Genomic DNA, 15220 nt, shown 5'->3' on the forward strand with positions numbered 1-15220 from the left:
CCGACTGGGTGAGAGGCAACCACGCTTACCCCTACACCACGGTCCCGGCTAGGAAATGTCCATATATTTAGTTAATGAATCGTTTAAAAAAATATTTTTTTTTAAATTTTTTCTTTTCCAAATCATTACGAGTCTGACATTTATCCATATATTTAGTTAATGAATCGTTAAAATATTATTATTTTTTGAAAAGTTTTACTTTTCCAAACCAGTTCAACTTTTCAGCATCCGTTTCAGTGCTGAAAAGTAGAACTTTTCAGCATTTGTTTTGAAAAGGGTTACTATTCGATTCTGTTATTTTTGGTAGAGAAAAGTGGGCTGTTTCGTCGTTCGAGAATGACAGGAAAAGTATGTAGTTTCACGACGAAATTGCAAAAAAACGCTTTTTGAATGATATTTTATGCCAAACTTTCATTTGTTGAGTAAATTCACCGTTCAAAATTAAAAAATATTGAAGAATGTTACTTTTCAGCACACATTTCAGTGTGGTAATAAAAGGTATTAAATTTCTATTCTGTTATTTTTTGTAGAGAAAAGTAAGCCGAATGGAATGGAATGGTAGGAATGACAGGAAAAGTTAGTAGTTTCACGAAAGAATTGCAAAATAGTAGTTTATGCAACAAGTTGCAAAAAGAAGATTTTTTCAGCACGAGTAGTACATTTATCCAACGAGGTTCATCGAGTTGGATAAATACGAAGAGCGCTGAAAAAATCAAGTTTTGCAACGAGTTCTATACAACATTTTTTGCAATTCCGAAAAACACCCTTTGAGTAAAATTTTAAGTCAAATTTTCATGTATTTTGAAAAGTGTTACATTTATTTTAAAAAGTGTTGCTATACGATTCTGTTATTTTTGGTACAGAAAAGTGGGCTATTTCGTCGTTCAAGAATGACAGGAAAAGTATAAGTATTTGCAATTTCATTCCCTGCAAAATTATTTTTACAAATTGCTCACTGGGCACTTGCTTTTACGTTCTATTCGATAGATAATGTCATATTAAGAAATTTACATAAAAACATCTTTTTTATAATGACTTAAAAGAGCAGGCTAAATAAAATATACAACAAAGCGTAGTGTTCCGTTTAACATGAAATTTTCACAATTGTTGCAACATTTTTCACGCTCCTTGGAATTTTGATGATATTTATATTTGGAAATTAAGGTTCCCGTGAAATACCCTTTGCATGCAATGTACAGCTCAAATTATGCAAACATATGAGCTGTTAAAGTAAATTTATTCAATGGATATAATAAATAATAAATAGATTGAGTATTTTAGTTATAAAAATACTCACTTCAGGCCTTTACCAATACCAAATCTGCAAAATCTGCTTTCAAAACCAGGGTTCAAAAACTATATTTTTGTAAAAAAAAAATGATAGGAATTTCAATGGAAACAGACATGCAATCTTCTGAAAACTATTAAAAATGCATTTTCCTGCGTCGATAATCATTCCACAGAGAACAATACCGGATTCTGCGCTCCGACCGGAAAAGCTCAGAGAGAGCGTCTCCAGTTATTGCTATGGAAACCAAACCGCAAGCGAGCAAGAGAACAAAATACTCTCTCTTTCTCTCGGGTTCTTATCAGCAAAGGATGTTCTTAACCTCGCGCCAAGAAGGATGCACTCTCGAAGGTGGGAGGGGGTGGGTAGGAAAATGCAATGTTTTCGTTTTTGGGAGGTATGAAGAGGCATCCTTCGCGTTGCCAGGGTTCAAGGAAAAGTGGTTGTTGGTTTTGTGTATGAGTGTGTGTGTTTGAAGTGTACAAGTGGGTCCTGCATGATGCGGTGTTGTGAAGGAGTTTGAACATTTTTGCGCTCCTTTCATCACGAAACGTCGAACGGGTAGAGCAGCTGCTGGTGTGTAACACTTGTGCCCCGGTATGACGCCAGGAAGATATGAGGGTAGAAATGAAATTTATGTGCAGCCATTAGAAAGATTTGTTGCACTCGAGAGGGGGCTTGGTACCGGTGCTTAAATTGTTAGGTTTAAAATAATGTGCATTCCTTGTGACGAATTAATCGTTTTAACACACAGGTGAAATAAATTAAATTAAACTGTTTACATGAAGCACATAAAGCTTATAAAAAGATATATTCAATTAGAATGTCAGAAAGGAAGAATAACATATTTGAAATGGTTTAAGGAAATAAAACAGATTTAATTGAGTTATAAATGATTCTACTTTAGCAGTTCTCTTAGATTTCGGTCATTCGATTTTTTTTGTATTTTTTAATCCGGCTGAAACTTTTTTGGTGCCTTCGGTATGCCCAAAGAAGCCATTTTGCATCATTAGTTTGTCCATATAATTTTCCATACAAATTTGGCAGCTGTCCATACAAAAATGATGTATGAAAATCCAAAAATCTGTATCTTTTAAAGGAATTTTTTGATTGATTTGGTATCTTCGGTATGGATAAGGACTACACTGGAAAAAAATGATACACGGAAAAAAATTGTAATTTTTAATTTCACTTTTTGCCATTAAAACTTGATTTGCAAAAAAAAACATTATTGCCTTCCTCACCTCAATGAGGAAAGGCTATAAAATCACTCGAAAAATGAACTTCTTTATTCGACCTCCTAGACCCACCTTCCCGTATACCTATCGACTCAGAATCAAATTCTGAACAAATGTCTGTGCGTGTGTCTGGATGTGAGTCCGTGCACCCAAAAATATGCACTCGATTATCTCCGGACTGGCTGAACCGATTTAGACTGTTTTGGTCTCATTCGATCCGTCTTGGGGTCCCACAAGACCCTAGTTAATTTTATGAAGTTTTGTTAAGTACTTCAAAAGTTATGCTAAAAAAACGATTTTAGCAAAAGTCCGGAAGATTGTAAAAAGGGTGGTTTTTGTAAGAAAACCCGTCATGCTATATATTGTTAGAAAGGTATTTGAAAGACCTTTCCAACGCATCCAAAAGATTGAAAATCTGACAACCCCATCAAAAGTTATGAGCACTTAAGTGTTATTTATACACTTTTTTGAGGCCGGATCTCAAATATTTTGATGAAAAAGTTGTCCGGATCTATTATGCGACCCATCTTTGGATAGGTAATCAAAAGACCTTTCCAACGAGCCCAAAAGATTGAAGATCTGACAACCCTATCAAAAGTTATAAGTACTTTAGTGTTTTCAATACACATTTTTTAGAGGCCTGATCTCAGATATTTTGATAAAAATAAGTGTTATTTATACGCTGTGTAGTGTATCCACTTTATGAATGTGAGGAAGGCACCAACCACCTAAAGGTGGATTAAGTAACGTTTTTTTTATTTATTTTTTCTGATATGGAACATAAAATGCCAACTTTTCAGAAATTTCTAGAATGTGCCAAAAATCTTCGACCGAGTTATGAATTTTTGAATCAATACTGATTTTCTGAAAAGTCGAAATATTGGTCGCAAAAATTTTCAACTTCATTTTTCGATGTAAAATCGAATATTATTACTTTAGTGGAATTTTGATTAAGTGAGAAAGTGTTTTCAAGTAAAAGCCATTTTTAGGTAACTTTTTTGAAAATGGTCGCAGTTATTCGTTTTTTAAATAGTTTGCCCACTTTTGAAAAACATAATTTTGAAAAGCTGAGAAAATTCTCTGTATATTTTGCTCTTTTGATCTTTGTTGATACGACCCTTAGTTGCTGAGATATTGCCATCCAAAGATTTAAAAACAGGAAAATTAATGTTTTCTAAGTCTCACCCAAACAACCCACCATTTTGTAATGTCGATATCTCAGATACTAATGGTCCGATTTACAATGTTAAAATATGAAGCATTCGTGAAATTTTCCGGTCTTTTCGGCGTAATATTGAATGTTTGTCCCTTTTGAAATGTTAGTCTTGATTTAAAAAAAATAAAAACATTAGTTGCTGAGATATGGACATTAGAAAATGGTGGGTTGTTTGGGTGAGACTTAGAAAACATTAATTTTCCTGTTTTTAAATCTTTGGATGGCAATATCTCAGCAACTAAGGGTCGTATCAACAAAGATCAAAAGAGCAAAATATACAGAGAATTTTCTCAGCTTTTCAAAAATATGTTTTTTAAAGTAGGTAAACACGGGCACTAATAAAAAACGAATAGCTGCGACTATGTTTAAAAAAGTTACCTAAAAATGACTAAAACTTGAAAACGGTACACTTTATGAAAATTACACAAAAGTACTTTTTGATTGCAAATTCGATTTTACATCGAAAAATGAAGTTGAAAATATTTCGATTTTTTGAAAATATTAGTATTGATTCAAACATTCATAACTCGATCAAAGATTTTTTGCCCGTTCTGGAAATTTCTGAAATGTTGGCATTGTCCATATATACACGGTAAAATTTGTTTTGGTGATTTTTGCAAATCAAGTTTTAGTGACAAAAAGTGAAATTAAAACTTTTAGTCACTAAAACTTGATTTGCAAAAACAAACACTATTTTTTTATTTTCTGATATGCTTCAGAGGACATCAAATGCCAACATTTCAGAAATTTCCAGAACGGGCAAAAAATCTTTGATCGAGTTATGAATGTTTGAATCAATACTAATATTTTCAAAAAATCGAAATATTTTCAACTTCATTTTTCGATGTAAAATCGAATTTGCAATCAAAAAGTACTTTTGTGTAATTTTCATAAAGTGTACCGTTTTCAAGTTTTAGTCATTTTTAGGTAACTTTTTTAAACATAGTCGCAGCTATTCGTTTTTTATTAGTGCCCGTGTTTACCTACTTTAAAAAACATATTTTTGAAAAGCTGAGAAAATTCTCTGTATATTTTGCTCTTTTGATCTTTGTTGATACGACCCTTAGTTGCTGAGATATTGCCATCCAAAGATTTAAAAACAGGAAAATTAATGTTTTCTAAGTCTCACCCAAACAACCCACCATTTTCTAATGTCCATATCTCAGCAACTAATGTTTTTATTTTTTTTAAATCAAGACTAACATTTCAAAAGGGACAAACATTCAATATTACGCCGAAAAGACCGGAAAATTTCACGAATGCTTCATATTTTAACATTGTAAATCGGACCATTAGTATCTGAGATATCGACATTACAAAATGGTGGGTTGTTTGGGTGAGACTTAGAAAACATTAATTTTCCTGTTTTTAAATCTTTGGATGGCAATATCTCAGCAACTAAGGGTCGTATCAACAAAGATCAAAAGAGCAAAATATACAGAGAATTTTCTCAGCTTTTCAAAATTATGTTTTTCAAAAGTGGGCAAACTATTTAAAAACGAATAACTGCGACCATTTTCAAAAAGTTACCTAAAAATGGCTTTTACTTGAAAACACTTTCTCACTTAATCAAAATTCCACTAAAGTAATAATATTCGATTTTACATCGAAAAATGAAGTTGAAAATTTTGCGACCAATATTTCGACTTTTCAGAAAATCAGTATTGATTCAAAATTCATAACTCGGTCGAAGATTTTTGGCACATTCTAGAAATTTCTGAAAAGTTGGCATTTTATGTTCCATATCAGAAAAATAAATAAAAAACGTTACTTAATCCACCTTTAGGTGGTTGGTGCCTTCCTCACATTCATAAAGTGGATACACTACACAGCGTATAAATAACACTTATTTTTATCAAAATATCTGAGATCAGGCCTCTAAAAAATGTGTATTGAAAACACTAAAGTACTTATAACTTTTGATAGGGTTGTCAGATCTTCAATCTTTTGGGCTCGTTGGAAAGGTCTTTTGATTACCTATCCAAAGACTCGAACTTTATTCGAGTTTATTAAAACTGTTTACGTGTATTTGTAGCAAATAACATTCAGAATAAATTTGCAGAATAAACATGCTATTACATCAAATCTCTGAAAAAATACAACAATTTTAGTGCGGAGAAAGCTGCAAATTTTGAAATTCTGTGATATTTATTCCCTTTTTGTCCTACTACTATTTAAATAAATTTCAGGATGACAAATCAAAAGTCCTGAGTTGCATTTTAATCTTATTTTATTTGTAGGAAAAAAAAACGTGATAACAAATTATTGAACATCTTACAAAATTCTGCTAGCGACTTAAGTGTATCGTTGAATTAAAAAAGGTTGTATTTACGGTTTTCCAATACAACAATTTCCTACGCGCACGGCTTGTCTAAAGGTTATTTTTATAAAACTTGAATGAACCTCGGTAATTCTTTCTGGAGCTTGTTGGGGGGACTGTCCCGAGTCAGGGAAACTGTTTTTCAAAAAATTCTATCGGTAAAAATTGATTTTATCTCATTTTGAAGTTTTTATACAATATATTTAAGCTAAAATCATGAAAAAGCATTAAATAAATTGCTGAAATTATGATGTTTTTTGTTGTTATTTCATCAAAACATCAGTTTCGAGTTACCTCAACATGTCTCCAATATCCTACAACATAGAACAATGTTTATCTTGGTCGTCAGTTTCGATAATAGCTGCAAAATTGTTTTTTTCTTAGTGCTTTTTTCTCAAATTCATCTGGAAACATCAACTTTATTCGTGTTTATCAAAACTGTATACGTGTATTTGTAGCAAATAACATTCAGAATAAATTTGCAGAATAAACATGCTATTACATCAAATCTCTGAAAAAATACAACAATTTTAGTGCGGAGAAAGCTGCAAATTTTGAAATTCTGTGATATTTATTCCCTTTTCGTCCTACTACTATTTAAATAAATTTCAGGATGACAAATCAAAAGTCCTGAGTTGCATTTTAATCTTATTTTATTTGTAGGAAAAAAAAACGTGATAACAAATTATTGAACATCTTACAAAATTCTGCTAGCGACTTAAGTGTATCGTTGAATTAAAAAAGGTTGTATTTACGGTTTTCCAATACAACAATTTCCTACGCAAACGGCATGGCCAAACTCTAAAGTACTCGGATCGGCTTCAAATTTTCGGAATTATCTACCCAAAATAGTTTTATACATATTTTTTGTTAGGTCGTTAGGGCAGTTCAAAGATGAAAATTTTGAGATTTTTTTTTAATTCCTTGTCAAAAGCCGTTTCAACTGAACTCATGCGTAATTTTCCTTGAAATCCTAATTAGTCACTTTTCTTTCACAAATAGTTTAACTTTAATTGGATGAAACAATGCCAAGTAATTATATCTTTTTTTGCAATATCGTCAAAATTGCCATTTTATGGCCCACCCTAACGCGGCAGGAACCACCCTAACGACCTAACAAAAATTATGTATAAAACTATTTTGGGTAGATAATCCCGAAAATTTGAAGCCGATCCGACTATTTTAGAGTTTGGCCATGCCGTTTGCGTAGGAAATTGTTGTATTGGAAAACCGTAAATACAACCTTTTTTAATTCAACGATACACTTAAGTCGCTAGCAGAATTTTGTAAGATGTTCAATAATTTGTTATCACGTTTTTTTTTCCTACAAATAAAATAAGATTAAAATGCAACTCAGGACTTTTGATTTGTCATCCTGAAATTTATTTAAATAGTAGTAGGACAAAAAGGGAATAAATATCACAGAATTTCAAAATTTGCAGCTTTCTCCGCACTAAAATTGTTGTATTTTTTCAGAGATTTGATGTAATAGCATGTTTATTCTGCAAATTTATTCTGAATGTTATTTGCTACAAATACACGTAAACAGTTTTAATAAACTCGAATAAAGTTGATGTTTCCAGATGAATTTGAGAAAAAAGCACTAAGAAAAAAACAATTTTGCAGCTATTATCGAAACTGACGACCAAGATAAACATTGTTCTATGTTGTAGGATATTGGAGACATGTTGAGGTAACTCGAAACTGATGTTTTGATGAAATAACAACAAAAAACATCATAATTTCAGCAATTTATTTAATGCTTTTTCATGATTTTAGCTTAAATATATTGTATAAAAACTTCAAAATGAGATAAAATCAATTTTTACCGATAGAATTTTTTGAAAAACAGTTTCCCTGACTCGAAACAGTCCCCCCAACAAGCTCCAGAAAGAATTACCGAGGTTCATTCAAGTTTTATAAAAATAACCTTTAGACAAGCCGTGTCCATACCTACAACTTTGCCGAAGACACCAAATCGATCAAAAATTTCCATTCAAAAGATACAGATTATTGAATTTTCATTTATCATTTTTGTATGGACAGCTGCCAAATTTGTATGGAAAATTATATGGACAAACTGATTAAAAAAATACACAAATTAAAATTAAAGAAAAAAGACCAATTCCGTAAAGAATTGCTCTATAGCTAGTATTAGGTATACGTTTTTGATTTCTTTCCGTTTTTTTTTATGCTCTTTCAAAATACTTTTTAAAAAATAACCCTGAAAAATTTTGCACCATCACGCACTATGCCTCAGAAGATGTATTTTTAGCCCCTAAACATTTCAAAAAATGGCGAGAACTAAAAAAACGTTATATTTAATTTTTAGTGATAAAAAGTTAAATAAAAGTATCGATTTTTTGTGTACCGTCATCAGGGGTGACATTGGGTCTGGGGGGTGAGATTGGGTCATACAAAAATGCTGAAATTTGTATGACCCAATCTCACCCCCCAGACCCAATGTCACCCCTGATGACGGTACCTATTTGTTTCCGAAAAGACCTTCTACAACCTACAACTTTGTCGAAGACACCAAATCGATCAGAAAATCCCTTCTCAAGATACAGAATTTCATACATTTACTTAGCCATTTTTTACCCCAAGATTGTATGGAAAAACTAATGATGCATTTCTTCATTTGACACAGGGAATGCTTGGACATTGGACATGGTTTGTTTTTTTTTTCTGTAACAAGTAAAAGACAATTAAGGCTTGTTTTGCAAACAATAAAACACACACTTATCTCACTTCAAAATTTCATATGATGTATTTCGTTACCTTCAGATTTCTTTAGTCTAAAGCACGTATTTACAAAGAAGTTATTCAGCCACAGAACAAAACTGTCAGCTACGAATGTTTAACTTTACTTGTCTATGGATTGAACGCTAATTAAATCGCTAACCAAAGTGCATATTCCCGGTGAATAGTTCGCTCAACTGTGCTTTTATTGGACGTGTCTACATAGTAATTTAATGAGGCAGAAGCCTCCATCTGAGCATCGACACGGACCGTTCGATGACCGCATCCGGTGCCAATTTGTGTCAATAAATTAGGATCAAGTTCAGCTAAATGGGTCCCGCTTCGACCGTGTTAATTGTTTATACTAGGATTTCAAAAAAAAAGTGTTGCTAAAGTCTTCTTGTTCGGTGACGACCACCTGCCACGAGTGGCGGGTCTACCCGTCCGCGGGCACTTACGAGAATCGTAGCCCGTTGTACACCCGATTGACGGACGCCTGGTTGAGCAGGTTTTTGATGTCTGTAAAAAAAGAATCATTGTCATACGTTTGATTTGTTAGGTCGATCTTCAACGAACCTTCTTTCTCCGTATCGCCGAGCTGCGTCTTGGGGAACTCCACGTCGAACGTAATGTACAGCGTACCCCGCAGGTTGTTGTTCTCGTAGTTGGGCATTCCTTCGCCGTTCTTGCGGATTCGAGCGCCCGGCCAGGTCACCTTCTCCCGCGTGATCGGCACCTTGTGGCCGTCCAGATGGTCAATGTCCAGCGTGAAGCCAACCAGAGCATCCTACAGGAAGAAGAAGCGTGTTAAATTTCAGAGAAGTTTACCAAGTTCATCTAATACTAACCTGCAAACTGATTGTCACGTTCGTGTACAGATCATCGCCCCGCCGTTCAAATCTCTGGTGCGGCACCGTCCGAATCTTCAGCACCAAATCTCCCGGCTCGCCATCGATGTGCGGCTCACCTTCCCCAGAGAACTTCGTCTCCTGTCCGTCCTCCATGCCCTGCTCGATTTCGATCTCGATCGTGCGTTCCTCGTTCACCAACTTCACGTTCGGACACTCGTCGCACACCGTCTGCTGCATCATCTGGAACCGGCCCGGACCCAAGTTCCTCGTGACCATCTCCTGCCGGCAGTTGCACTTCCTCGTGCCCGACGCGGCCTTCATCACCGGTTTGTTGCGCGTGATTTCCACAAAGTTTCCGTTGTACAGCTCCTCGAGCGTCACGAACAAATCCATCACGATGTTCGCTCCCCGGGGCGTTTCCCGCTGTTCCTGGCCGCCGAAACCGAACCCAAAGTCGCCGAAAAAGTGCGCAAACGGATCCGTGTTGTCCATCATGCCCTCCTTCTTGACGCACTCCTCGCCGCACCGGTCGTACAGCTTGCGTTTGTCATCGTCGGCCAGGACCTCGTAGGCCGCGCCCAGGTCCTGGAACTTTTCCGCCGCGTCCGGATCGTCCTTGTTCTTGTCCGGGTGGAGCTCCTTCGCTAGTTTCCTGAGAAGAGTATTTTTATGTAATCACAGCTATTTTTCATATTATTTAAGTTAGTTTTGGCTGCAACATTTTACAAACAGATATATCATAAGCTATTCAACTTTTTGGTTTCCTTTGAATAAGAATAATTTTATCATGGGTTTTCTAAACATCATGAAAATCTTGTCATGAAGAAGTCCTCAAGCAATCCTCAACAGTAGGCCTTGACCCCTTGACGCTATGAGACTTTGACAGTTCTCTTTGGTGAACGTGAACATAAACAAACAAAAGACTTCAGTTGAAAAAGTTAATTTTTAGGCTGGTTACTGGTCAGATTATCAGGAATTCGATTTTATTTTTTGTTCAACAGAGTGGTTATTAGTTATTTCTCCAAAGTGAATTCCTTTCAATCAACCGAAAAAAAAGCGTTTAAAGAATTTTTCGCAAGACCAAATCGCCAACAAACAAGATTTTCATTACTGTTACCGGTCGGAAGAAATATTTACACTAGAGAAATGGTATTTTATTTTTTTTTGTTTTTTCAGATATAGTCAGTATCTGGGGAAGCAAGGTAACCAGAACAAGGCGTATCGCACCACAATTGATCATTCGTTCCCTCGGAACAATCTTCGGGTCCATCGGGAAACCGGACTGGCGAAGGCAACGTCTCGTTAACAAGAACTGCCAAAGAAAAACAAGTCTGGGGTTGTCCTGAAACTTTCTTGAAACGGTTAAAGAAAGAATACACGAATGATGTTTACGGATGTTAGCCTGTTATCTTTAAATTTTGATGCATTTGAAGTCTACGTGATGGAAATGGTAAATGTGACAGTTAAAATTAATTTGAATACATTTGTATCGAATTTATCACGATTATTATAAGAAAATGAAGTCCGTAATAGAACAAACGTATCGTAATGAATTTTGTTTCAATTCTCTCAACCATAGAGTACCGCATTGTATTCATTACACCTTGTTTTAAAAGAGCTACTTGAATTCATGTGTGTATGTATTTGTTCTATGTTTATGTTCTTTAGGTTTTCCCCGAGACTAAATACAGTAAAATTCTTATCCAACTTGAACTCAGATTTGATTTGATTGAATTTTTTAAATTGCTTTCTATAAAAATGCAAAAAAAAACTCTTTTCTCTTTTTTAAATAAAAAGTCAAAATAAATTGATTTATAATCAGTAGTTCAACATTCCTACCAATTACCATCAACGATACTTACCGGTATGCCTTCTTGATCTCATTCTTGTTGGCCGACTTTCGGATGTTCAAAATTTTGTAAAAATCTCTACCGGCCGAAACTTCCTGAACCAGCAGGACCAACGCCAGCTGAAGCAGAACAATGTTCCACACGCCAAACGCCTTCATTTCGCTTCTTTGTTCGGATTGACTGCCCCCTCCAAATTAAATCTACTACCCGCAAACTCTAAATACCGTCGACCGTGTTCTAACTCGTCTCTACAGAAGATACATCTGATTTTAGCCTACAATTTTCACGAACTTTTCGCAAAATGTTCCACCCAGTTAAAAGTAGCTTCGTGTCCCGTAATCAGAACCCTGCACAGATTCGCCGACAGTCCAGTCTGAATCTGACGTTTCTCCTGCCTCCTGTCATCGTGGGCGTTTCTGATTGGTTGAAATGGTTTGTTGTTTTGCCTGCTTGGATCTGTTTGCTGCTACCAACCTGAACACGCTGAAACGTGTCTGGCGCAGTGTGCTTCGCTGGAAAGACGAACACAGTGGAGATGGATTCTAGGTCTGTTTGAATGGGACGTTTTTGCTACTCACGAAGTCTTCAATTTATTGTTGTTTTGTTCTAACAAATCGACGCTGTCGTACTATCTTGTCGTACGTCGCTTTTTGACGTTCCGAGAAAAACGCGTTTTAATGTTTGATCTTGAATAAACAGAAACGAGAGCACGCAATGTAAACAATAACAACCACGTTTAGTTTGGTTGACCATTCTGAGCATTGTCCTGAAGTTTGGTTGAATTTGGTCGCCGGAGTTCCGAGTAATAATTGAAATGTTTACGATAGTCGAGCTCGTACCTGTGTCAAACGCGTTCTGACCTGAAATCCCTTTGGCCAATTGTCGCACTAACATCAATTTTCTGGTTGTTGAGTTTTTCGGGTTTTATTGAATATCTCAGGATTGAAATCGAATTTTGGGGATCTGTGAAAGTCAAAAGGTGAGGTATCGTGAGCTGCACAAAATGGCGTTCTTACCTCAATTTGGCCCAAAATGCACGTGCGACAAGTAAGTACGATGGCGACGAAATAAAGAATCAGGTGCCTTTGGAAGATACTCTGATTCCTATTCCGGTTTCTGCTTCTGATAGCTTAGCGACTTTGACAAAAGTCATCTTTTTCGAGTTATTGATGCTCTTTCAGAAAATCCAAAAGTATCCATTTCTTTGTTCTAGAAATCTGGAGAAAATCCAGTTTCTTCGCGAAAACTTAACACGTAGTTTTATGGGACATTTATGCGAATATTGCCATGGCAGCATACAATGATGTTGAAAAATAACTGACTCCGATTCCGACATATGAAGATTTGGCGACTCCAACAACGACTTTGAAGAATTTAATGAGCCTGACTCCTGGTCCTTTATACAGGCTACAGTCCAAAATTCACTTCAGTTTACGGTTTTAATATTTTTGCCTTCCTCACTGAGGTAAGGCTATAATCCTGCTCTAAAAATAAACTTTGTATAAAAACTTCGCAGACCCACCTTCATGTATACATATCGACTCAGAATCGAAAACTGAACAAATGTCTGTGTGTATGTATGCGACCAACAAACTAGCTCATGTTTCTCGGCACTGGCTGAACCGATTTGACCCGAACCTTTTGCATTCGACTTGGTTTAGGGTCCCATAGATCGAGATTTATACAGATTGAAGTTTCGATAAGTAGTTCAAAAGTTATGTATAAAAATGTGTTTTCACATATATCCGGATCTCACTTAAGAGGCAGTGTTTGTAGATTCTGCTCGGTTTGTTCTAGAGGTCGTATCGAGGTGCTCCGATTTGGATGAAACTTTCAGCGTTTGTCTGTCTATGCATGAGATGAACTCATGTCAAATATGAGCCCTCTACGACAAAGGGAAGTGGGGTAAAACGGGCATTGAAGTTTGAGGTCCAAAACACATGAAAAATCTTAAAATTGCTCGCATTTCCGTAAAACTTCATCAATTCCAACTCTCTTAGATACATTCGAAAGGTCTTTTGAAGCCCTTCAAAATGTGCTATAGACATCCAGGATTGGTTTGACTTTTTCTCATAGCTTTTGCAAATTACTGTCAAAAATGGATTTTTTTGAAACCCTTATATCTTTTTGCAACAGCCACCAACACCCATACTCCCATAGGTCAAAAGATAGGTAATTTCATGGACTATAAGCCTATGGTATTAACTTTTTGGCCAATCGCAGTTTTTCTCATAGTATTACGATTTTTCTAGAACAAACATTTTACAACGTTAGTTTTTGCCCTGTAGGCCAAGAAGACGGCACTTTTTGGTCTCAATTTTGTCATATTCGGAATCCTCGGTCATTTTCACGTAAGTTAGAAGTATTGGAGTTGTAATTTTGATTTAAAAAATAATTAAAGAAAACATTTTTGAAAAAAGAAATAGATCTTATTTACCCTATGATCAATACGTCAAATGCTGTATCAAGTAGGCGAAAACTTGTTTTACCCCTAATTCGACAAAATTCTAAATAATATTTTAATTAATTCTAAATGGCATTTTTTCAAATCAAATTCAAAATTCCAACACCTCAATCTAATGTATAATTTTCTGAGGATTCCGAATATGACAAAATTGAGACCAAAAAGTGCCGTCTTCTTGGCCTACAGGGCAAAAACTAACGTTGTAAAATGTTTGTTCTAGAAATATCGTAAAACTATGAGAAAAACTGCGATTGGCCAAAAAGTTAATACCGTAGGCTTATACTGCCCATGTTCGCATAAATGTCCCATATGCAAAAACAGCAAGCTGAGAAAAACGCATTTGAAGTTTGTCCCATACATAAGGCTACGTGTTAAGTTTTCGCGAAAAAACTGGATTTCCTCTTGATTTCTACACACAAAAAAATATTTCCGAATGTTACATCATTTATGATGTAACACTTTTGCACGTCATTAAGCATTTAAATTTAAATTCAATTTGATGTAAATTTGCAACAAATTATACGTAAAAACATGATTTTACGTGTGATTCAACCGTTTACGTCGAATCTCAAGTTTACATCAACTGAGTTTACATGTGATTCATATTTTCCGTGTCGAGTAAATTCACATATTTTTTTCTGTGTAGAACAAAGTACTGGATGTTATATGCTCTTTTGAAAGAGCACACAATTTTGAATCAAACTGCATCAATAACTCGAAATCGATGAAAATGCATATGGGACATTTATGCGTTCAGGGGCAGTATAGTCCATGAAATTGCCCAACTTTTGACCTATGGGAGTATGGGTGTTGGTGGCTGTTGCCAAAAGTTATTAAGGTTTTAAAAAAATCCATTTTTAACAGTAATTTGCAAAAGCTATGAGAAAAAGTCAAACCAATCCTGGATGTCTATAGCACATTTTGAAGGGCTTCAAAAGACCTTTCGAATGTATCTAAGAGAGTTGGAATTGATGAAGTTTTACGGAAATGCGAGCAATTTTAAGATTTTTCATGTGTTTTGGACCTCAAACTTCAATGCCCGTTTTACCCCACTTCCCTTTGTCGTAGAGGGCTCATATTTGGCATAAGTTCATCTCATGTATAGACAAACAAACCCTGAAAGTTTCATCCAAATCGGAGCACCTCGATACGACCTGTTTCACATCGGTGAAAAACTCGCTCTTAAATGTATGTAAACTATGTCCGGGTTCATCATCCGATAAATCGTTGGTTAGGTTATCAAAAGACCTT

At 35.4% G+C, this 15220-nt stretch overlaps 1 protein-coding gene across 1 annotated transcript; it reads right to left on the reverse strand.

The window, feature by feature from the left end:
* Window positions 1-8807: 8807 nt before the first annotated feature.
* Window positions 8808-11886, reverse strand: LOC6037022 (dnaJ homolog shv). The gene is made up of 4 exons (XM_001846933.2): window positions 11518-11886; window positions 9653-10307; window positions 9381-9591; window positions 8808-9323 (listed from the first exon to the last, which is right to left on the reverse strand). The coding sequence occupies exons 1-4, from the start codon at window positions 11661-11663 to the stop codon at window positions 9259-9261; spliced, it is 1077 nt and encodes a 358-aa protein (XP_001846985.2). The 5' UTR covers window positions 11664-11886; the 3' UTR covers window positions 8808-9258.
* Window positions 11887-15220: the final 3334 nt, after the last annotated feature.

The sequence above is a fragment of the Culex quinquefasciatus genome, chromosome 2 (assembly GCF_015732765.1).
Source record: "Culex quinquefasciatus strain JHB chromosome 2, VPISU_Cqui_1.0_pri_paternal, whole genome shotgun sequence".
Lineage (NCBI taxonomy): Eukaryota > Metazoa > Arthropoda > Insecta > Diptera > Culicidae > Culex > Culex quinquefasciatus.

Bases quoted from the DNA above. Each gene is read 5' to 3' on its own strand.
- LOC6037022 (XM_001846933.2), bottom strand. From the start codon at position 11,663: ATGAAGGCGTTTGGCGTGTGGAACATTGTTCTGCTTCAGCTGGCGTTG. The intron at 10,308-11,517 runs GTAAGTATCGTT...TACTCTTCTCAG, and splicing joins GAGATCAAGAAGGCATACCG to GAAACTAGCGAAGGAGCTCC. The intron at 9,592-9,652 runs GTTAGTATTAGA...TTCTTCCTGTAG, and splicing joins ACGTGACAATCAGTTTGCAG to GATGCTCTGGTTGGCTTCAC.